Consider the following 25,699-nt stretch of genomic DNA (forward strand, 5'->3'; position numbering starts at 1 on the left):
ATTTAGCTTTCATTGCGTTCATTGCAGAAAATTCCACTCCGCAGAGATATGATGTTGGAAATGGAAGCAACGTTTTCAGTGCTTTCATGGCTATCTCAGAATATTCAGCCTTGACTTTGATCCAGAATGCCAGCAGAGATCTTATGTCAAACATACTTTTCAGCCCATCGTCATTTGCAAGCTCAAGGAGTTGATCTTCTTCCAGCGCTGACATGGATGATTCACCGGGGACATTCACAAATGGGTCACGGACCCATTCCTTTGCACGTCTTGGGTCATTTGCGGTTGGGAAGTAACGCTTGAATTCTGTCGACAGCGAAGGTAGGTGTTCGCGCACCAGCTGTGAGCCTCAGTCTCTCCCAAATTCCCAGCTAATGTTGGGAACATGTCAAATATGCCCCTGTCCACTCGCCATCCCCACAGTTCCAGTTTGGCTTTGAAAGCAGACACTTTATCTGCCAACTTGAAGACAGTTGTCATTCTCCCCTGAAGTGACAAATTGAGTTCACTGAGCAGGTTGAAGATGCCACACAGATAAGCGAGTTTTGCTATCCACTCCTCGTCACTGAAGTGTGCTGCCAGTTGTGACTTTTTTCCCCGAAAGAAATCTCTGTAGCTGTTCTCTTAACTCAAAAACCCTGGCCAGGGCTCTCCCCCTTGATAGCCACCCGACTTCAGTGTGTAAGAGGAGCATTTGTGCTCTGCATCCATTTCCTTGCAAAGCTGCTCAAACAGACGTGGGTTAAGGGCTTTTGTTTTGATGTGATTGATAACTTCAACAACGTCACTCAATACGCTGGTAAGATCAGGTGACATTTTTCGGCTAGCCAACATTTCCCTGTGTGTGACACAGTGTGCAGACTGGCATTCAGGAGCAACCTCTTTGACTCAGGAAGTGAAACCAGACTCGTTAAGCCGTTCCAACAGCTGTGCTTCGATGTCCTCCGCTATGTCATCAATTCTCCTTGAAACTGTGGTCGCTGAAAGAGAAACCTGTGCCACCTTGTTAGCTGCAGCTTCCCCCAACAGTTCACGGCACATGTCCTTGGCAGCAGGCAGAATCAATTCTTCACCAACAGTGAAAGGCTCCTTAGCCTTAGTAATATGGCTAGCCACTAAGTACGACGCTCTCAGAGCAGCAACATTTGTGGAGGTGGTGGCTCTCAGCACTTGCTTCTGTCCCGCTTGCTCACGTTTTTTCTGCTCAAAAAACTCAACGGGTTTGTCTTTAAGTGCAAGGACTCAAGGTGCCAAAGCAGTTTTGAGGGCTTCATTGCCTCATTGGACAGCTTGTCTCCACATATCACACACAGGGGGCTTGGAGCGTGCGAGTCACTGGTCGCAATAAAACCATATTTTATGTACGACTCATCGTATTTTCTGTTGAAGGAAGCTTTCTTTTTTTCTTCGCAACCTCCGCCTCAGCTGTCTCTGCGTTATCATCATTGTTAGGCCTTTTATGTCCCCTACCATCTCTTCCAAAGAAACGCTCAAGGGACATTTGTTTTTTACTCATCGAGTAGTTGCAGGTTAACAACTGACTGATGACCTTGCGTGGGTAATGACCTTGCGTGCGTTCAAATTCAACAGTGGGCGTGGCAGGGAACGAGGAAAGGTGCAGCTGACTCATATCGTTTCCTCGCGGCCCGGTAGCACATGCTTTGCGGCCCGGTACCGGTCCACAGCCCAGTGGTTGGGGACCACTGTTGTGGGGTCATAACTGTTTCTGCACCTGGTGGTGTGGGACTCAAGGCTCCTGTACCTCCTGCCAATGATAGCAGCGAGAAGAGAGAATGACCTAGAAAGCAGGGGTCCTTGATGATGGATGATGCTACTTTCCTGTAGTTGCGCTCCATGTAAATATGCTCAATAGTGGAGAGAGCTTTGCCTGTGATGGCCTGGTTTGTACCCACCACTTTCTGTTCTTGGGCACTGGTGTTTCTATATCAGTTAGGAATGGTAAAGAAACGTTGATTGATTTGCAATTTGGACCCCTGCGCCCCTGTTCTTGTGGGCAGTAGAAGTGGTGGATTTGGGAGGTGCTTTTGGAGTAGGCTGTGGACAATAGTGAGTTCTGCAGATGGTGCACTCTGTCTGCAGCCACAGTGTGCCAGTGGTGGAGGGAGGTGGGAGGGTTGCCAATTGAATAGGCTTTGTCCTAGAGAGACAAAACTTCTCAAGGGTTGAAGCTGCACTCACCCACACAAGTGAAGAGGGTTCCATCACACTCCTGACTGTAGCTTGTAGATGAGGAAAAAGCCTTGGGATTTCATGAGGTAAGTCACTCTCGGCAGGGTCATTAGCCCCTGACCCAAGGATGAAAATTTATGGCTAGCCAAGACTGATGTCTGTCCTCCAGTATAAGGAATTTGTGTGAATGGCCAGGTGCTCCGAGAGGGAAGTGGAGCACTGCTAGTATGTGCGGATTAATAGATACAGCAGGAATCAGCAGATTTCAAAAAGGCGCTGGTGAGGGAAGTGGGGCACTGTTGGTATCTGTAGATTAATAGACACTGCAGGTACACAGCAGGAATTGGCAGGTTTTAACCAGACCCTAGAGAAGGAAGTACAGCACCATTAGTATGTCTGGATTAATAGATATAGCGAGCGTACATTGGGAATGGGCTGGTTTTAACCTGATCCTAGTGAGGGAAGTGGGGCACTGATATACATGTGAATTAATAGACACAGCAGGAATGGGCAGGTTTTAACTTGATCCTGGTGAGAGAAGTGGGGCACTGATAGTATGTGCAGATTAATAGATACACCACATCATCTGACGAGGGAGAGGAGGGAGGAGGACGACAGCAAGTGAGTGGGGAGAAAGGACGGCGACGGGCGAGGGAGGGGGAGAGGGGATGATGGGCGAGGGAGGGGGAGAGGACGGCGACGGGCGAGGGAGGGGTGAGAGGACGGCGACGGGCGAGGGAGGGGTGAGAGGACGGCGACGGGCAAGGGAGGGGGAGAGGACGGTGATGGGCGAGGGAGGGGGAGAGGACTGCGACGGGTGAGGGAGGGGAAGAGGGGACGACGGGCGAGGGAGGGGGAGAAGGAGCGAGGGAGGGGAAGAAGGGGCGACGGGCGAGGGAGAGGCGGAGAGGAGGACGATGGGGAGGCAGAGGATGGGCGAGGGAGAGGCGAAGAGTTTGGTAGATATATATAAAAAATAGAGAGAGAGTGCTTCGAAAAGGAATAAAATCCCAATAACAACCAATCTTTGGGAATAAGTTCCAGTCTCCCTGGGTTTTACTGCCAGAAAAGGGGTACAGAAGCCTGATTTCCCACACCACCAGATTCAGAAACAGCTACTTTCCTTCAACTATTTGGTTCTTGAACCAACTGGCACAATCCTAACTCTACCACAGCAACGAGACACTACACACCATTGCTTGCCCTACCTTGAATCTGTCTTCGAATGTGTCTTTCTTTTTGTTTCACATCAAGGTCTTCCTTAACTTTTTCAGTGTATGATATAATTTATATTCTGTTGTTGCCTCTACCTCCATGCCTGTGGTGCTGGTATTTGGTGTGTATAAAAAAAGACTATCAGATTCCTATATATGCAGATGTAAGTGTACTGTTTCATTTTAATGATGCAATTAAAATCAAGTTCTGGATTAGGGACATTATGTTACAGTTAAATGCAGTAAGCCACTGGTGAGACTGCTCTTGGAGTATCGTGTAGTGTTTTGATCACTGTGTTATAAGAAAGGCAGCTGGAAAGGGTGCAGCAGAGATTTGAGAGGATGCTGCCTGGACTAGAGGGCCTGAGTTATAGACAGAGATGGCCCACTGTATCTTTATTCCCTGAAGTGTAGAAGAATGAGAGATGCCTCTAAAGGATGGACATACATAATTTCTTCCCCAGGGTTAGGAGTTGAAAACTAGAGGGCACAGATACAAGATAAGAGGAGAGAGATTGAAAGAAACATGAGAAGTAAGCACTTTACACAGAGGATGTACTTGGAAAGAGCTGCCAGAGGAAGTGGTCAAGATAGATAATTGCAATATTTAAGAAACATTTGAATGGTTACATGGAGGGGGAAGATTTGGAGGGTTATGAGCAGAAGACATTCACCTGGGAATAGCAGGGAGGATGCTGTGGTCAGCGTGGAAAAAGCTGAAGGCCTTTTTTCATGCTGTGTGACTCTGTGACTCTACCTTGGAGAGCTTTCTGACAGGTTGCCTTACTGCCTGGTATGGAGGCTTGAATGCACAGGAACGAAAGAGGCTGCAGAAGCTGGTAGACTCAGCCAGCTGATCATGGACACAATCCTCCCCAACAGTGAGGACATCTTCAAGTGTTGGTGCCTTCAAGAAGGCAGCATCCCTCAGTCCCTGAGACAGGGAGTCATGTGGCCACATGGCATTACTGAGGTAGTAGCCTGAAAATGCACACTCAAACGATTCAAGAACAGCCTCTTCCCTCTGCCATCAGATTTCTGAATGGTCCATGAACACATTAACACTACTTCACCATTTTGCTCCCTTGTGGTACTACTTATTTTTATAATTCTTAATGCAACTTCATAATTTTTATCGCACTGTACTACTGCCGCAAGACAAATTTCAGGACATGTCAGTGATAATAAAGCTGATTCTGATTTCTGAACGGCACATGATCCTGTGAACAAAACCTCTCTATCCCTCTTCTGCAGTATTTTTTATTGAAACTTATAGTCATCTTATGCCCTGCACTGTACTGCTGCCACAAAAGCAACAAGTTTCACAACGTAAGTGACAATAGAGCAGATTCTGAATGAGCTTGCGATCATGTGCATCCCTCGCCGTACAGTGCATGACACGGTGAAGCCAACTTGGCTGGCACACGTACCTTATCAGTGGTGGTGCCCCTCTGGTGGTCGGCGGCTTGGCCTCGGGTACGAGCGCTGGTCGGGCCCCAGTGCGGCCCGTGCCGGGCTTGCGGGGTCTCATTCGTGGGCTGCAGGCTGCTGAGTGGCAGGTGGCTGTGCTGACTCGACATGCTGGGCTCAGTGGGGGTGAAGCCAAGTGAGGCAGCCAGGCAGTGAGAGGAGGGTGGCTTGCATCCTGAGCTGGTCCCACCTGTGGACACGCACGTGTAAAGAAAGAAAAATACACCAGTCAGCAGCTAGGCAATATGTTCATCCCTACTTCTGAAACATCTCAAGACATCCCATACAAACTCACAGTTCAGCAGAAACAGTAACCAGTACCCAAACACCCCCACACAGTATAGAGCTTGGCACAACGTTGTGGGCTGAATGGCCACCCAGTGTTGTCCCGTTCCATGTTCTACAGTGCCATAATCATGGCGATAGGGCTCCTTGAATCTACAAGCCCAGAGTGGCAGATAGTCCCCAACACCTCCCAAGGTGCAGCATATCCTCAGTCCCGCTTCCCTGAGAATGCTTTCAGACCGCAAGATACAGCAGCAGAATTAGGCAGTTCACCCATTGAGTCTGCTTCACCACTCAATCATGGCTGTTTATTTTAAATCAACCCCATTCTCCTATCCAGGCTGAAGAAATTCGTCATCTCAGTTCTAAAAGGACATCACTTTATTCTGAGGCTGTGCCCTCAGATTCTAAACTCTCCCACTGATGGAAATGTCCTCTCCATGTCTGCTCTGCGCAACCTTTCACTATCTCTAATTACACAGACTGTTTGTGTCAGTCCTGTTACAGCAAGGGTTCATCAGAACATCAGAACCTCAGAAACACCAACCACCATCCTCAGAGAATGCAGCACCATCTCTTCCCCCCTTCCTCCAGCCACTGAAACATGCCCCGGAGGGATTATGAGGTCTCTCCACTGGCCCAAGGGAACTGACTGCAAGGCACGTACTCCTTTTGCTTTCAAACATTCAGCAGGGAGTTCAAAATATATAAAGATACAAAAGATTAAGAGCAGGTATCACCAGGCTCAAGGACAACTTCTATCCCACTGTTATAAGATTACTGAATGGACGTCTTACGATAAAGTTGAACTCTTGATCGTTCAATCTACCCCAATCCTGGTTCTTACACGTTATTTGTCTACCTACTCTGCACTTCACTCTAACACTATCATCTGCATTTTTTTCTGTACTACCTCAATGTACTTGTGCATGTAAAGATCTGTCTCAAGAGCTTTTCACTGTATCTTGTACATGCAAAAGTAATAATGCTTTCACAAACTGATGCTGCAATCTGGAATCACCCACATATTCCTCCATTACTCCCCCATCCTGTCCAATCAGATTCTATCTTCAGCCCCCTTCACTTCCACCTATCACCAGGAGACAGACAGACAGACAAACACACAGACACACACACACACACACACACACACACACTGTCATAAGGAAAGGTTTTGTCCCAAAACATTGACTGTTTATTCCCCTCCGTTGATGCAGCCTGACCCGCTGAGTTCCTCCATTTGTGTGTGCTGATCCATATTTCCAGCATCTGCAGAATCCCTTCCACCTCCTCTTATTACCTTCCATCTTCTGATGTTATTCCCATTCTGTCCCTCCTCTCATCTGTTTATCACCCCACTCCTTCAGCTAGATCCACCTATCGCCTGCCAGCTCTTGCTCCACCTCTTTATGTATTGGCTCTCTCTCCTTTCTTTCCAGTCCTGAAGGAGGGCCAGACCCGAAACATCGGCTGTCTGTTTCCCTCCACAGGTGCCACCTGACCTCCTGAGCTTCAAGCAGGATTCAATTATGCAAGTGCCTAAGAAGAATGTGGTAACCTGCCTCAATGGCTATCGTCCAGTAGCACCTACATCCACTTCGATGAAGTGCTTTGAGAGGTTGCTGATGAAACATATCAACTTCTGCCTGAGAAACGACGTGGATCCGCTCCAATTTGCCTACCGGCACAACGGGTCCACAGTAGATTCTATTTCAATGGTTCTTCACTCAACCTGGAACATCGGGACAGTAAAGATGCATATATCAGGATGCTCTTTATCGACTAAAGCTCAACATTCAAAACTATCATCCTCTTAAAACTAATCAATAAGCTTCACGACCTTGGTCTCAATACCTCTTTGTGCAATTGCATCCTCTATTTTCCCACTTGTAGACCTCAGTCAGTTCGGACTGGCAACAACATTTCCACCACAATCTCCATCAGCACAGGTGCACCACAAGACTGTGTGCTTAGCCCCTGCTCTACTTGCTTTACACCTATGACTGTGTGGCTAAGCACAGCTCCAATGCCATTTTCAAGTTTGCTGATGACACCACTGTTGTCAGCTGCATCAAAGCTGGTGACAAATCAGTAACAGGAGGGATATTGATAATCCCACAGCCTCTCACTCAATATCAGCAAGACCAAGGAGCTGATTATTGACTTCACGAGGAGGAAACCAGTCCTCAATGGAGATAAGAGGTGGAGAGGATCAGTGTTATCACCTCAGAGGAACTGTGAGCCCAGCGTGTAAATGCAATTATGAAAAAGTTTGCGAAGATTCAGCATGACATCTCAAACTTTAACAAACTTCTATAGACGTGTGGTGGATAATACATATTGATTGGTTGCATTACAGCCTGGTGTAGATACCCTTGAATAGAAAGTCCAACAAACAGCAGTGGATAGGGCCCAGGCCATCATGGGTAAAGCCTTCTTCACTATTGAGCACAGCTAAACAGCACTATCGCAGGAAAGCAGCATCCATCATCACGTACACCCACAGCCAGGCCACGCTCTCTTCTCACTGCTGCCATCAGGAAGAAGGTACAAGAGCCTCGGGACTCTCACCACCAGGTTATTACCCCTCAACCATCAGGCTCTTGAACCAATGGGGTAACTTCACTCACCCTATCATTGAACTGTTCCCACAACCTATGGACTCACTTTCAAGGACTCTTCATCTCATGTTCTCAATATTTGTTGTTTATTTATTTTTTTAAATATTTTATATTTACAGTTTGTTACCTTTTACATTGTCATTTGTCTGGCGTATTTCGTGCAGTCTTCTGTAGATTCTATTATGTTTCTTCAATTTACTGAGTATGCCCGCAAGAAAGTGAATCTCATGGTTGTATATGGTGACGTGTATGTATTTTAATAATAAATTTACTTTGAACTTTAAACTTTCCTCCAGCACTGTGTTGCCCAGTTCTTAACTTAAGCCACAGAAAGGGCGTCATAGTAGTGTAGCAGTTGCCGCGACACTATTACAGCGCAGGGCGTCGGAGTTTGGAGTTCAATTCTGGCACCTTCTGTAAGCAAGTATGTGCTCTGGGTGCTTTGGTTTCTTTCCACAATCCAAAGGTTAGTAGGTTATTAGTCATTGTAAATTGTTCCATGATTAGGTTAGAGTTAAATTGGTGGATTGCTGGGCAGCGTGGCTTGAAAGAGATGGAAGGGTCTATTCCGTACCTCTAAATAAAAACTCAATTCATACAAGCACTTTTGCATACTCCTGCAGTCGCGAAATCTTCGCATGTGCAAGTCACACTGGGTGATATGTTTCCTGTGGTAGAAATTATGCTCGGTGACCATACCCACAGGAACTGGCACCTTAATGTTGTTCAGTAGCTCAGAGTAGTTTTGGTGTCATGACCACCATGCCAACGGTCAGAATGGGAAGCAGACGAGCCTGATCCCAGTTTTCAGGGATACAAAGAGAGTAATGTGTGGACTGGAGCCACCTGTAAGTTGCACAGCCACTGCAGGATCAATCCTGACCTCTAGTACTATCCGAGTGTGGAAACTGAGCTTTCTCTCCTTGACAGCAAGGTTCTCCCCACCCCACCCCCATGTTTTCCTCCCACATCCCAAAAACTGATGTGCGAGGTGGATGGGTTAACCAACAGTTGTGAATTGCCCCCTTACTGTATGGATGAGGGTGACAATCCGTGGTGTGAAGGGGGGTGGAAATTTGATAGGAATGTGGGAAGTATAAAAAAAAAATGGGATTAGTGGTAAATTGGTAAATTATTTTCACATGTAAAATGGAAATCCTGTCTTGCATACAGATCAATCCATTACAACCGTGTATTGAGGCTATTGGTCATATTCACTCCTAGGAACTTGAAGTTCTCAACCCTCCTAAGCTCAGTTCAGGAACATGTGTACTGCAGCCCCCACTGCCCCTGACCAGTACAGACTAGGCAGGCTGAAGGAACTGAGTCAGTCCTGTATGACTTAGCATGCCTATCGTGTACTTCGTGGCCGTTTTCAGAGTTCGAATTGCGGCCAATCAGTGAACTGGATTCGTTAGCAAAAACAAATAAAGATAACGCGGGGCAAGTGGAGCAGCGATTGTTGGAGTGGGCCAGTGTCAGAGTGGAGAGGCTTTGGCTTATTTGGCTTGGGTGAAGCAAGTATCTGGTAAGTTTCTTCTTCTTCTTCTTCTTTATTCTTCATTCCTTGTTTATTGAGGCATAGTCAGAGCAGTGAGAATGACTCCAGGGACAGGGTTATGTTCTTTGTGTAAGATGTGGGAATTCTGGGAAACCTAAGATAACCACATCTGCACCAGGTGTGCCAAGCTGCAGCTCCTTGGATAACATGTTAAAGTACTGGAGCTGTAGCTCCATAACATTCAGCGCATACAGGAGACTGGGGAAATGTAAGATAGGAGTTACAGGCAGATAGTCACCTCTAGGTTGCAGGAGATTGCCAGGAGAAGGAAGGGAAATGGGCAGCCAGTACAGAGAACCCCTCTGGCCATTGCCCTTAGTAATAAGTATACCATTTTGGATACTGTTGAGGTGGACGGCCTACTGGGGGGAGCCACAGCAATCAGGTTCCGAAGAGAAGAGAGATGAAGAGGACTGCAGTAGTGATAGAAGATTCCATAGTTAGAGGAATAGAGATGAGATTCTGTGGACTCGATAGTGATACCTGGATGATAAGTTGCCTCCCAGATGTCAAAGTCAGGTATGTATCAGATCAGGTCCATAGTATTCTAAATAGGATAGGTGAAAAGCCAGAAGTCTTGGTACATACTGGCGCCAGTGACATAAGTAGGAAATGTGAGAAGGCCCGAAAGAGAGATATTAGGGATCTAGGTATAAAGTTGAAAAGCAGGACCACCAGGGAAGTAATCTCCATATTGCTACCGGTGTCACCCACCAATGAGGGTAAGAATAGGAGCATTTGGAAGATAAATATGTGACTGAGGAATTGGTGCAGGGGGCAGGAATTTAGATTTCTGGGTCATTGGGATCTCTTCTGGGAAAGGTATGACTTGTACAAAAGGGATGGGTTACACCGGAACTCAACAGAACCAATATCCTTGCAAGCAGGTTTGGTAGAGCTGTTCAGGAAGGTTTAAATTAATTTGGCAAGGGGTTGGAACCGGAATGTCAGGGCTGATGATGAGGCAATTGGTTTACAAACAGAGGCAGTGTGTAGTGATACTGCTAGCAATAGCAGGCTGATGAGAATGCAAAATTGCAGTCAATTTGATGAGTTGCAATATAAAAGAGGGACAAAATCAAAAAGGGTGATGAATACAGGACAGAATATGTTATATTTGAATGCACACAGTATATGGAATAAGATAGATGAACTTGTAGCACCATTAGATATTGGCAGGTATGATGTTGTGGCATCACTGATTTATGGCAGAACGAAGATTAAAGCTAGGGGATAACATCCAAGGATACACATTGTATCAAAAGGACCGGCAGGTAGGCAAAGGTGGTGAGATGGCTCTGTAGGGTAAAACACTGAATTCAAATCCTTAGAGAAAGGTTACATAGGATCAGAATGTGTAGAATCCTTGTGGGGACAGCTAAGAAACTGCAAAGGTAAAAATACCCTGATGGGAGTTATATAAAGGCCTCCAAACAGTAGCAAAGTAGTGGGCTACAAATTACAACAGGAGATAGAAAAGGTTATGCCAAAAGGACAATGCTACAATAGTCATGGGGGATTTCAATATGCAGGTAGATTGGGAAAATCAGATTGTTGTCGGATCCCAAGAGGGGAAATTTGTAGAATGCCTACAAGATGTTTTTTTTTTTTGAGAGCAGCTCGTGATTGAGCCCTCTAGGGTAGGGGTCGCCAACCCGTCGATCGCGATCGACCGGTCGATCTTTGAGACTTTCCCAGTAGATCCCGAAGAAAAATCAAAAATAAATACACAAACACTGTTGTAATGTGAGCATTATAAAAGTAATACTAATTAGGATAATGGAAATATAGCAATATTTTCGCTAAAAAACTGTTTGTAAAAAGAGATTTTTTCCAGGTTGTGGGGGTTTAGTTCCGTTCTTTCTGCCCAGTACGCATGTGTATAGTTCCCCCGCCATGCACCGCGTTTTCAGCGTAGCCTGTGCTGCATCAAAGTGACCAATCAGATTAGATAAGAGTACAGACTGTCGCAAACATCAATATACGGCAGTGTCCCCAACCTCCGGGCCGCGAAGCATGCAGTGGTACGGCGGTAGTCCGGATGCACCCAGCACATCTTTAAGAAAAAAAGCCAAAATAAACAAGCTAATTAATTAGGTCGTGCCTGGCATGTAAATGTCGGCTCAGATCAGAGGCAACGCAATCGGCAGTCGCTCATGATATACTGATAGCGTGGCAGAGGCTCCACGAAAGAAGGCAAAAACGTACAAATTCCATCCAGAATGGGAAGAGGAATTTCTATTCACCTTGGTGAAAGACAAGTGTGTATGTATGTTGTGCCACCAAACACAAGCACTGACTAAAAGAGGGAATCTGGAGCAGCACCGCAACACCAACCACCAGGAATTTAAAGACAGCTATCCCCCAAAGAGCGCAATTCGTGCCTGGAAAGTTGAGCTGAAATCGGGGTTGAAGGCCTAGCAATCGTTTTCCACAAAACATGCTGCTCAAAATAAGTCTGCTCTGTCCGCCAGAGAAAGCAGTATCTCCCAGTGGCCACACATTTTAATTCCACATCCCATTCCCATTCTGACATGTCTATCCACGGCCTCCTCTACTGTAAAGATGAAGCCACACTCAGGTTGGAGGAACAACACCTTATATTCCGTCTGAGTAGCCTCCAACCTGATGGCATGAACATTGACTTCTCCAACTTCCGCTAATGCCCCACCTCCCCCTCGTACCCCATCCGTTATTTATTTTTATACTCACATTCTTTCTCTCACTCTCCTTTTTCTCCCTCTGTCCCTCTCACTATACCCCTTGCCCATCCTCTGGGTTTTCTCCCTCCCCCTTTTCCTTCTCCCTGGGCCTCCTGTCCCATGATCCTCTCGTATCCCCTTTGCCAATCACCTGTCCAGCTCTTAGCTCCATCCCTCCCCCTCCTGTCTTCTCCTATCATTTTGGATCTCCCCCTCCCCCACCCACTTTCAAATCTCTTACTAACTCTTCCTTCAGTTAGTCCTGACGAAGGGTCTCGGCCTGAAACGTCGACTGTACCTCTTCCTAGAGATGCTGCCTGGCCTGCTGCGTTCACCAGCAACTTTGATGTGTGTTGCTTGAATTTCCAGCATCTGCAGAATTCCTGTTGTCTGCTATTGAAGCATCATTTCGTGTAAGTCACCTTTTGGCTAAACACAAGAAGCCTTTTACAGATGGCGATTTATTCAAGGAAGCAATGGTCATTACCACAGAGACTGTTTTAATGGCTTTAAAAACAAAACGGCATCACAACCACAATACATAATACACCGCTTGGCCCTGCAACAGTGACAAGGAGGGTAGAGTCATTGTCAGAGGACGTGGATATTTTTCACTACAGTTTGATGAATCCCTGGATGTAATGCAAACAGCTCAGCTTGTTGTATTTGTCAGAATGGCTTTCCAGGATTTTACAACAAAGGAGGACTTCCTCACTCTTTTGCAATTAAAGAACGAGAGGTGAGGATATTTACAGAGTTTTAAAAAATGTCTGTGAAAATGACATCCCCATTCATAAACTGGTGGCAATTACTACTGATGGGGCCGAGCAATGCGCGGTGTGTGCGTTGGTTTTATAGCACTAAAAGACAGTGTCTACTCGGGTCAACTTATCTACGTGAAATTGCAATTTCACAGATGAAATGTTGGACTGTGTGTCCGACAGAGTGATCAGCAGCACTGGGGCTCCACAGGGGACTGTCTTGTCTCCCTTTCTCTTCACCATTTACACCTTGGACTTCAACTACTGCACAGAGTCTTGTCATCTTCAGAAGTTTTCGGATGACTCTGCCATAGTTGGATGCATCAGCAAGGGAGATAAGGCTGAGTACAGGGCTACGGTAGGAAACTTTGTCATGTGGTGTGAGCAGAATTGTCTACAGCTTAATGTGAAAAAGACTAAGGAACTGGTGGTAGACCTGAGGAGAGCTAAGGTACCGGTGACCCCTGTTTCCATCCAGAGGGTCAGTGTGGACATGGTAGAGGATTACAAATACCTGGGGATACGAATTGACAATAAACTGGACTGGTCAAAGAACACTGAGGCTGTCTACAAGAAGGGTCAGAGCCATCTCTATTTCCTGAGGAGACTGAGGTCCTTTAACATCTGCCGGACGATGCTAAGGATGTTCTACGAGTTTGTGGTGGACAGTGCTATCATGTTTGCTGTTGTGTGCTGGGGCAGCAGGCTGAGGGTAGCAGACACCAACAGAATCAACAAACTCATTCGTAAGGCCAGTGATGTTGTGGGGATGGAAATGGACTCTCTCACGGTGGTGTCTGAAAAGAGGATGCTGTCCAAGTTGCATGCCATCTTGGTCAACGTCTCCCATCCACTACATAATGTACTGGGTGGGCACAGGAGTACATTCAGCCAGAGACTCATTCCACCGAGATGCAGCACAGAGCATCATAGGAAGTCATTCCTGCCTGGGGTCATCAAACTTTACAACTCCTCCCTTGGAGGGTCAGACACCCTGAGCCAATAGGCTGGTGCTGGACTTATTTCATAATTTACTGGCATAATTTACACATTACATAATTTACATTTAACTATTTATTACTATTTTTCTATTACTATTTATTATTTATGGTGCAACTGTAACGAAAACCAATTTCCCCCGGGATCAATAAAGTATGACTATGACTATGACTATGAAAATTATTAAATCTAAGTACAGGAGTTGACTTACTGACAGACACCTCACATCTCACTCCCAAATAACAGACAAAAGTAGCAGTCAAATTCCGGGACATTTATGTTTACCCCGAGAAAGACTACCATGACCATGAAGCCTTGCGCGGGCACTTGTGTGCGCATGCGTGATGTGCCTATTTTTTTACCTCACGAATCGGTTTTGGCTTAATCTTCATTATTTCTACTTTATATAGGCTGTGTATTTATCATCTCATTCCTGCTTTTACTATACGTCAGTGTTATTTTAGGTTTTATGGGTTATTTGGTATGATTTGGTAGGTTATTCTTTTGGGTCTGGGAACGCTCAAAAATTTTTTCCACATAAATTAATGGTACTTGATTCTTCGGTGTAAAGCATTTCGGCACGAAAGGTTTCATTGGAACGTTCTACCTTACTGGGGGAAATACGGGACAGTTGGCAACCCTACACCTCACAGAGTGTCTCAGACTGGCCGTCTGTAGTTATGAGCCAAATTTCAGGGAACTAGCAGAAAGTATTCAGTCCCAGTCATCACACTGAGAGCAACAGTCAATTTTATTCATTTATTTTTCGTGTTGAGATAAAATTAAATAATGAAACTTAGAATTAAAGGTGTGAAATATTGTAATATTCTTAAAGAAAGACAGCTATGGCCTGTTTGATATGCTAGTTACAGTGTTTTCTTGTTTGAATTAATTTGAAAGTTTGACAAAAGTATTTTGTGTAATTCAAATACAGTTTGCCCAAATAAAAGGCCTCAAATTGGTAGTACAATCTGAGCTGTTTTTTCTCTAAATGATTTAGTAGGTAGATCTTACCTTTCACTGAGGTCGAGGTAGGGGATCTTGGGCTTAAAAAGGTTGGTGACCACTACTCTAGGGGATCAGCTATTCTGAATTGAGCGTTGTGGAATGAACTGGAATTAATTAGAAGTCATAAGGTAAAGCAACCCTTAGGGGTCAAATATATGATAGAATTCACCCTATACTTTGAAGTAGAGGAGCTGGCCAAAATTGATTGGAAAGGGATGATGGCACAGCAACAATGGGAATTTCCGGGAAAACTTTGGAAGACACAAGATAGATACATCCTAAAGAAGTATTCTAAAAGCAGGATGATGAAACCAGAGCTGACAAAGAAAGTCAAAATCATAAAAGCTAAAGAGAGGGCATACAACAGAGCAAAAATTAGTGGGAAGTTAGAGGACTGGGAAGCTTTCAAAAACCAACAGAAAGCAACTAATATGTCGTAAAGATGGAAAAGAATACAAAGGTAAGCTAGTCAATAATATTAAAGAAAATATCAAAAGTTACTTCAGACATATAAAGAGTAAAAGAGAGGCAAGAGTCAATATTGCATTGCTGGGAAATGTTGCTGGAGAGGTAGTAATGGGGGACAAGGAAATGGCAGACCAACTGAATAAATATTTTGTACCAGTCATCACTGTAGAAGGCACTAGCAGTTTGCCAGAAGTTCGAGAGTGTCAGGGGCAGAAATGAGTGAAGTTGTCATTACCAGGGAAAAGGTGCTTGGGAAACTGAATAGTCCAAAGGTAGACAAATCACTTGGACTACATAAACCACAACCCAGGTTCTAAAGAGGTGGCTGTTGAGATTGTGGAGGCATTAGTCATGATCTTTCAAGAATCAATAGATTATGATACTGTTCCAGAGGACAGCAAAATTGCAAATGTCACTCTACTCAAGAAGAGAGAGAAGCAAAAGAAAAGAAATTATAGGCCAGTTAGTTTGAACTCAGTGGCAGGGAAGATGTTGCAGCCGATTGTTAAGGATGTGGTTTGGGGTACTTGGAGGCACATGATAAAATAGGCCAAAGACAGCATGGTTTCCTTAAGGGAAAATCTTGCCTGACAAATTTTTGAATTCTTTGAAGAAATAACAAGCAGGATAGACAAAGTTGTGTACTTGTATTTTCAGAAGGCCTTTAACAAGGCACCATATATGAGGCTACTTAATAAGTTATTACATGAAATTACAGGAATGGTATTACAGCAGAGGTACAGCATTGGCTGATTGGTAGGAGGCAAAGTGTGGGACTACAGGGAGCCTTTTCTGGTTGGCTGCTGGTGACTAGTGGTGTATTTGGACTGCTTCTTCTTACATTATACATCAGCGGTTTGGATGACAGACTTGATAGTTTTGTGGCCAAGTTTGCGGATGATATGAAGATAGGTGAAGGGACAGAAAGAAGCAGAGAGACTGCAGAAGGACTTGGACAGATCAGAAGAATGAGCAAGTAAGTGGCAGATGAAATAGAGTGTCGGGAAGTATATGGTCATGCAGTTTGGTGGAAGAAATAAAAGCACAGACTATTTTCTAAATGGAGAGAACATTCAAAAATCCGAGATGCAAAGGGTCTTGGGAGTCCTCATGCAGGATTCCTGGAAGGTTCATTTGCAAATTTAGTCGGGGTGAAGAAGGCAAATGCAATGTTAGCATTCATTTCAAGAGGTCTAGAATATAAAAGCAAGGATGTAATGTTGAGGTTTTATAAGATGAGCAAGAGAGATCAGCTGGTTGAATGGTGTCACAATAATGACCTCATACTCAACGGCAACAAGATCAAGGAATTGAATATAGACTTCAGGAAAGCGAAGTTAGAAAAACATACAGCAGTCCTCATTGAGGGGCTAGCAGTGGTAAGCGTGAGATACTTCAAGTTCCTCGGTATCAACATCTCAGACGATCTATCCTGGGCCCAACACATTGATGCAGTAACAAAGGCACGCAAGCGAGTCTAATTCATTAGGAGTTTGAGGAGTTTTGGTATGACACCAAGGACTCTACCAAGTTTTTTACAGATGTACTGTGGAAAGCATTCTGACTGGTTGCAAGTAGCAGGCCAGTAGGAGGGCTCTAATGCACAGGATCGAAAGAGACTGCAGAGGATTGTGGACTCAGCCGATCCATCACGGACACAAGCCTCCCCACAACTGAAGACCCTCACCACCTGTGGGATTTCTTGTTCATATGAAGCTCACAGATGGTGATGCTAGCAATGAATACAGCAATGAGTGCAGATCGGCAGAAGGGTGCAAAGACTGTAATACAAAAGGGAAACGCTAAAGTGAAAACAATGGAATAACTAAGAGAGGTGGCAGCGTCATCTCCGAGAACATGGCAGCCCCATCAGGAAAAGGATGGAGCTGCCATGTGTTGATGGCAGACATCTGACGGCAGCATCGATGGAGGGTAATAAACAGTTAATGTTTCAGGTTGAAACCCGTCATCAAGATGTCTGGAGTTTTGAGCTCCTGTATTTTCTCAGAGGTAGAAGAAGGAAAAGGGAGTGACCGGATGGCAGACATCCTTGACTATATTGTTAGCCTCCTGAAGATGGGAGTGATGGAAGAAAGTGATGTGCCTGGATGGATTGGGCAGCCTTACTACTCTATGCAGGTTGTCAGTCAACAACAGAGCAGTTGCCACATCAGCGTGCGATGCAACTCGTTCTGCAACGCTACATCCCTTCAACCATTCAGTTCTTGAACTAACCTGATAACCCTAATCATTACCTCAGTATGTATAGCAACATTGTGACCACTTTGCGCTACACTTGACTTTTGTTCTCATTGTGTTCTTTCTTGTTAAAATTGTGCTCATTTTTCTTCTGAATCTTGTATCTGATTCTTTGTGCCCGTTATGATGCTGCAAGTTGTTCATTGAACGTGTACATACAGGAAATTGTGCATCTGGAAGCAAACTCAAGCATGACTTCAAACTTTGACTGTGTCAGAATCTTCTCTATGTTGCATCTGTAGAAATTTCAAAAAAAACCTCTTGAACAAGCAAAATCTTCAAAGACAACCAAGAAAGTGCATCCGGTGACATGTCTTCTTGATCACCACATCAAGGAGACTGCTGGTGATACGGGAACTGAACAACTTGAAGAGGTTAACCATCTCTCTGGCAGCTCAGCTGATGAGGACAGGGTTGTGTTCATCCATCTGTTTCCTTAAGCTGACAAACAAATCATATGTCTTGTTAATGTTAAAAGCTGGGTTGTTACTCTGACACCATATGACACAAGGTTCATCTCTTTGGTGCTGTTGAGTAGCATTACCAGCAGTCTGCGTGGTCCCTGAACGAATCCTGTCTGATTTTCTTTATCTCACTCATTAGTGCCTAATGTGTATACTTGAGGTTTAATTTGCACACTCAGGTTTTAAGAACACAAGACTATAAAACATAGGAGCAGAATGAGGCAATTCAGCCAATTAAGTCTGCTCCATCACTCCAATAAGGTTGATTTCAAAGTTCGAAGTACAAAGTATGTAAATATACTATACACAACCTTGTGATTTGTCTCCTTACAGGCAACCACAAAACAAAGAAACCCAATAGAACCCATTTAGAAAAGCAAGACTGTCAAACACCAACTGTGCAGAAAAAAATTCTGAAGTTTACAAAAGCAGATCCATAGCCATAAAGCCAGTGACTGCAGCTGATCCAGAAGCCCGTTAGTTGTGAGCCACAGCCTGAGTTCTGCACAGAGATGAGTAAACCTTGTGGAGTAGCAAGTTGAACACCGGCCCATCCCTCTCCTCATGCCCCAACACCCTAACTTTTACAATCTGGCCCAGCATTTGAAATGGCAAACCTCAGGTCACTCCATGCACCAGGATCTGGGCCCAGACCCCACGGCCTTGACTCTGACTCGCATCGCCTAGATCCTGCTGCATCAAATCACCTCCAAGTCTGCTCCCCAGAAATGACCAAACATTCCCTGCTTGCAGACCCTGGCCCCGCCACCACAATTTGACCTGTTGCCACCATCCTGCACCTTTCCAGACATCAGTTCGCCCCACAAAAATGCCAGGTTGTACAGGTGGTTCAAAAGCTTAGCTGCAAAAGAAAAGCTACAGGCTATTGATTACAGTGAAATTTATCTGAGAAAAAGTGTGTTTAATACAGTAGTTTATAGTTTTGTTTGCTACCAACAAGTTTTTGCTGTGCTTCACCAGTGCCATCTTAAACCGCTCTCAACCCCTATATCCTGCCTTCTCCCCAAAACCTTCAACACCATTACTAATGAAGAACCTATCAACTTCCACTTTAAATATGAGGGGTAATTGATAAGTTTGTGGCCTAAGGTAGAAGGAGTCAATTTTAGAAAATCTCCCACATTTATTTTTCAACACAGTCCCCTCCTACATTTACACACTTAGTCCAGTGGTCATGGAGCATACGGATCTTGGACCTCCAGAAAGTGTCCACTGCAGGGGTGATTGATAAGTTTGTGGCCTAAGGCATGTAATATGGCTGTCGTTCCATGCACATGCAGTTCAACTCTGAGTGATTATGCAGAAAGTTTGAAGTTAATAACTCGTCAGGAGTGATTGATAAGTTTGTGGCCTAAGGTAGAAGGAGATGGGTTATTAAGTTCAAACTTTCTGCATAATTACAGAAAGAGTTGACCTACATGTACATGTAACAAGAGCTGTATAACTCATCTCCTTCTACTGTGGGCCACGAACTTATCAATCACCCCTGCTGTGGACACTTTCTGGAGGTCTGAGATACGTATGCTCCACAACCGCTAGACTAAGTGTGTCTTGTCTTGTCTATACTGCACCAACCGCCGCTGCTGGGCTATAAACGTGCAGAAGCAATGTGTGGTTCAGTGCCTTGCTCAAGGACACAACACGCTGCCTCAGCTGGGGCTCAAACTCGGACGAGTAAAAGATCACTAGTTCAACGCCTTCACCACTTGGCCACGCGCCAAGTGTGTAAATGTAGGAGGGGACTATGTTGAAAAATAAATGTGCTAGGTTTTCTAAAATTGACTCCTTCTACCTTCGACCACAAACTTATCAATCACCCCTCGTATACCCAGTGACTTGGCCTCCACTGCCATCTGTAGCAATGAATCCCACAGATTTGCCAAACCCCCAGCTATAGAACTTTTGACAGGTTGTCAGTTTCTCCAGATTCCAGCATCCACAGTACCTTGTCCCAAGCAATATCTATATCAGCTTCAATACTACAATACCCATCAATCCCTTTGCAATAAAATGGATCTGTTTAGTTTGTTCTAATTGTGTTCTTGAAAAAAATTGCGTAGTAACTGTTTAGTTAGGTTTTTAGCACACCATGACCACTTTGATCACCAACCTGATGGTATGAACGTCAATTTCTCTAACTTCCAGTAATTTCTCCCCCTCCCCTTTCTCTTTTGCCATTCCACATTCTGGTTTTCTTCTCTTCTCCTAAGCAGTCCATCATCTCCCTCTGGTTCCCTTCCTTCCATGTCCACTGTCCTCTCCTATTAGGTTTCTTCTTCTTCAGCCTTTAATCTCTTCCACCTATCATCTCCCAGCTTAATTCACACCCCTCTTCACCCACCCACCTCCCCCGGCCTCACCTATCACCTGCCAACTTGTACTCCTTCCCTCCCACCTTTTTATTCAGGCTTCTGTCTCCTTCCTTTCCAGTCCTAATGAAGAGTCTAGGCCCGAAACTTCAACTGTTTATTCTGCTCCATAGCCTGACGTGCAGCATTCCTCCAGTATACAGGATCTGCAGAATCCCTTGGGTTGTATTCAGATAGTTTTTGTTTCAGTTGTGCTCTCTTGTTAAAAAAAAAGGAATATAATGTATGTTTTTCTTGTGAATGCTGCTAACATGATGCTGTGTTCCTCTGATTGGTACAGAAGCCTGAAGTCCCACACCACCAAGTTCAGGAACAGTTACTTCCCTACAAAACAATTGATTCTGGAAACAACCAACACAACCTTGCTCACCACAGTTTAGCAATACTGTGATCACTTTGCTCTAAAATGGACTTTTTAAAATTCTAATGTCTTCTTCCTTGTAAAAACAAAGAGCCTAATTTATGTTTAATTTGTTTTCCTTGTGAATATTGCTTACATGATGTCATGTGCCTGTAATGCTGCTCCAAGTAAGTTTTTCATTGCACCTGAGCATATATGGGCTTGTACATCTGATAATAAACTCTTGACTTTGCCATTAACTGAACATCCATTGAGGGAAAGATTAGATTATGAGAACACTCAGTCCTTGTTTATTGTCATTTAGAAATGCATGCATGCATTAAGAAATGATACAATGTTCCTCCAGAGTGATATCACAGAAAAACAAGACAAACCAAAGACTAACACTGACAAGACCACAGAATTATAACATATAGTTACAGCAGGGCAAAGCAATACCATAATTTGATAAAGAGCCTACCATGGGAACAGTAAAAAAAAGTGTCAACGTTCCCATTGATTCCCGATAGTCCCCGACAGTAGGCGGCAGAAGGGAGAAACTCTCTCTGCCATAAACCACCAGGCACCGACAACTGTCCATGCATTGGAAGCACCCGACCACAGCCGACTCTGAGTCCATCCGAAAACTTCAAGCCTCCCACCAGCCCTTCAACACCGAGCACCATCTCTGCCGAACGCTTCGACCCCGTCCCGGCCGCCGAGCAACAAGCAAAGCCGAGGATTCGGGGCCTTCCCCTCCAGAGATTCTGGATCACATAGTAACAGCGGCAGTGAAAAAGGCATTTCAGAAGTTTCTCCAGATGTTCCTCCGTTCTCTCACATCTGTCTCCATCAAATCAGGATTGTGCACGGCACCCTACTTGACAGATTACAGGTATCATTCACCTGAGTGGCCGCACAAACTGTGTCAGGCTGCCATCTTCTCCTCCTCCTATCAAGAATTCCAATAATTCACAACCATCTGATTGAATAAACAGTTCTCCATCCATTGAGGAAGGGCCATCCCCCTATCATGGGGTGGCATCCTATGGACCACCCTGCCAATCTCTCTTCTGTGTTTTGATAAGAAATATTCCTTCTGAAGGCATATAAGATATTTGGCTGCTTCAATACAGGGTGTAGGACAGGGAGGAGGAGGACAGAGTGACATCCAAGAAACGTTTCTGCTGTACTCCAGTCAAGGTGCTGTTAACGCACACAGTGAATTGAAAAATGAAGGGGAGTGGGAAGTGAGGCCCCATACCTATGGGCAACACTTAACAGTTGGACCACCTGCTGCTTAAATGGAGAGCTCACTAGCACTAGTGTGTCGAGGGCATGATGCTTTATAGAAAAGGGAGGGAAGAACTTGTGGAAGAGGATCCTGGTGGTTACAGCACCAGTGCCGCTAAAAGGAGACAATTTTTTGATATTAAACAATGATGAGGCAGAGAGCTCTGCATACTTTCCAAGTCAGGTGACAGAGAGATGCAGGCCCATTGCCTGAGCCAACCATCAACCACCCACATACACCCATCCAACATTAATTTCATTTCTTCTTGTTCTACCCACATTCTCATCAGCTTCCCCCATATCCTATCACTTGCCTACAGCAACCAATTAACCCGCCGATCCCCCATACCTCTTTGGGATGTGGGAGAAAGCCCATGTGGTCAAAGTCAAGACTGAGTTTAATATCATTTGCATGTGTGCACAGGTGTGATTAAAAACTTATTTGCAGCAGCATCTTAGGTACAGAGCATCAGGGTCAGATCATTCACAAGGAAAACATCAATTATACCAAATTATGCAAGAAAGAACACAATGAGAACAAACCAAAATGACAAGTTTCACATAGTAGCAGACAGTGATAATAAATCTATGATTCAAAGTGGCCCTGCTGCTGCTATACTAAGGTACTGATTAAGGTTATGCCAGTTGGTTCAAGAACCAAGTGTTTGAAGAGAAGTAGCTGTTCCTGAACCTGGTGGTGATGCTGTTGTACATTTTCGTAGCACTATTACTCACTATACATACACATATGGCAATAAACTCCATTTTACTTTTTTGCCTGTCTATGTGTATATCAATTGAAGCTTTCAAGGTTGTCTCAAGTGGCACAAATGACCATCTCCTGACCGTGATAACAAATGAGAGGCTGAACACAAGTAGGATACCCTTCCTGGGCAAGCAAGCAAAAGCCAGTTCTTACATTTCACCAATGCTTAATATGAACACTCATAGACTTTTAGAGTGATCATCACCAATAGCCAATCCCGGTCCACTACATTGACATCACAGCAAAGAAAGCTCACGAGCATCTCTACTTCTGACAGAAGACTAAAGAAATTTGTCATGTTCCCATTGACTCTTACCATTTTTTATCAACTGCTCTGGCCTTGACCACAAGAAACTTAAGAGTTGTGGACATAGTTCAGCACATCACAGAAATGAGTCTCCCCTCCATGAACTCTATCTATACTTTTAACTGCCTCAGTAAAGCAGCTAGCATAATTAAAGACCCCACCCACCCTTGACAATCTCTCTTCCCCCCTTATCCATTGAGCAGAAGATACAACATTCTGAAAGCACATACCTCGGGCTCAAGGATGGCTTCTACCCCATTGTTAAGGCTATATTAATAAATAATTCCCTGGTAAGATAAATTGGACTCTTGACCTCACAATCTACCACATTATGACCTTGCACCTCATTGTTTACATGCTTCACACTTTCGCATTCTATTGCTGTTTTACCTTGTTTTATATGAATACACTGTGTACTGATCTGATCTGTAGAAACAGTATGCAAGACAAGCTTTATCAATGTATCACAGTGAACATGGTAATAACAAACCAATTTCAATTACTTTCATTTGCAATTATAATACTGTTTTTTAAGCCAAGTAGTATCATAATGCAATTAAGGTCTATCTATAAGCCTGGAGCTCTGGAGAAATATGTAAAGCCAACTAGGAAACAAAAGGACAAATTCTACCCCCCCCCCCACTATCCCACAAAGTATGTCAACCATGTAGCTTCTGCAATATCCAATAATTTCAGTTATCATTAGTTTTAATGATGTAATTAAGAGATGCAAGAGACTGCAGATGCTAGAATCCAGAATGAATAAAAACACCACTGGTGGGACTCAGCAGGTCAGGGAATGTCGGTGGAGGGAGATGTATTATTGACACTTCAGCTCAAGACCCTTCATTGAATTAAATGCCCATTTGACCTGGGCTTCTTTAGTTCCTTTTTGTTCATGGGGAAAGAGGAACTGTTCATTGTCTGATCGCATTTATATCCTTATTCCTTAGAACTAGGGAAATGAAGGGCAACCTCATAGAAATGTTAAAAATCATAAGGTGGAGAGTAATGCTCTTTGCCCTAGGGTTAGGGGAGCCCAAAACTAGGGGGCATGGGGGTTTAGGATGAGAGGGGTAAGATGTAAAAGGGTCGTGACAGGCAGTATCTTCATGCAGACGGTGATGAATACACGGAATGTGCTATCAGAGGAAATGGTAGAGTATTATTTAAGAAGCACTTGGATAGTTACATATAGAGGCTTAGAGAAATATGAGCTGACACAGGAAAGTAGATCTTACTGGATGGGCACTGTGGTCAGCAAGGACTGGTTGGGCTGAGGAGCCTGTAACTGTGCTGTATTACTCTATGACCCTAGTTAATGTTCCAGGTAAAAAGAACCATCATCAGAATTCTGCTTTTTTCAGTTTCCTACATAATAGACATTAATAGCTTTCAAGTTCACAGGTTGTACCTGTAGAACAGTTTTTGCATATTGTGCGCTAGTACACCTAGATCTCTCTGCAGCACTACATTCTCTCATCATTTAGGAAAAAATAACTTTTTAAAAGGTTAACAACTGGGGACAATTGCAGCACATTTTCACAACTGTCTCCTGCTGATGTTTAAAACTGTTCCTCTTCCAAAGATACATGCTGAATAGATGACCAGGATGCATGACAAGGGGAAGGGAAGGAGAAAAGAGCAAAAGGCTTCAGAGTTTAAAATAGAGATATATTGGACAGAGACAAACACTTCAGTCCAACTAATCTGTGCTGATTAAGTTACCTGAGCTAGTCCTATTCGCCTATATCTGGCCCAAATCCTTTAACCTTCCCTATTATGTACCTGTACAACAGCCATTTAAATGCTTTAATTGTACCTGCCTCAACCACTTCCTCTGTCAGCTTGTTCCATATACCCTCAATGTGAAAAACCTTTCCCTCAGGTCACCTTTAAATCTTTCCCCTCTCACTTTAAAACTGTGCCCTCTAGATTTAGACTCCCCTACCTAGGGATAATTGAGTGGCAGGGTGGAAATACAGCATGTCTCTACCAAAGGAAGTACAAGGCACACCTTCCCTCCGCTAACCTGCAGGTTTCCCTTGGGCAAGGTGCAGCATCTGCATAGACCCCTGGTTAGGGTCATGAGAAGCCACAGGAGCACGAGGTGGATGATCATATTAGATTATGAGGACACGCAGTCCGCTTTTATTGTCATTTACTAATACATGCATTAAGAAATGATACAATATTCCTGCGGTGTGATATCACAGAAACACAGGACAGACCAAGACTGAAAAACTGACAAAAACCACATAATTATAACATATAGTTACAACAGTGCAAGCAATACCATAACTTGATGAAGAACAGGCCATGGGCACGGTAAAAAAAAGTTCAAATTCTCTCAAAAGTCCCACATCTCACACAGACGGGAGAAGGAAGAAAGCTCTCCCTGCCACGCCCGACCACAGTCCAACTCTGAGTCGTCCAAAAACTTCAAGCCTCCGACCAGCCCTCCAACACCGAGCACTGAGCACGATCTCTGCCGAGTGCTTCATCCCCAGCCCCGGCTGCCAGCAGCAGGCAAAGCCGAGGATTTTGGGGCCTTCTCTCCAGAAATTCTTGATCACACAGTAGCAGCAGCAAAAGTTTCTC

The 25,699-nt window shown here is 44.4% G+C and overlaps 1 protein-coding gene across 4 annotated transcripts in view; it reads right to left on the minus strand.

Annotated features, from left to right (window-relative positions):
- LOC140201690 (dual specificity tyrosine-phosphorylation-regulated kinase 1B-like) overlaps positions 1-25,699 on the minus strand; it is a 98,662-nt gene that overhangs the window by 17,877 nt on the left and 55,086 nt on the right. For all 4 annotated transcript variants that reach the window (XM_072266225.1, XM_072266223.1, XM_072266222.1 and 1 more), the window contains exon 2: positions 4,835-5,064. In XM_072266225.1, coding sequence (XP_072122326.1) covers positions 4,835-4,984 — 150 coding nt within the window. In that variant the 5' untranslated portion in view covers positions 4,985-5,064. The remainder of the gene's footprint in view (positions 1-4,834; positions 5,065-25,699) is intronic.

This window comes from Mobula birostris, chromosome 8 (assembly GCF_030028105.1).
Source record: "Mobula birostris isolate sMobBir1 chromosome 8, sMobBir1.hap1, whole genome shotgun sequence".
Taxonomy (NCBI): domain Eukaryota; kingdom Metazoa; phylum Chordata; class Chondrichthyes; order Myliobatiformes; family Myliobatidae; genus Mobula; species Mobula birostris.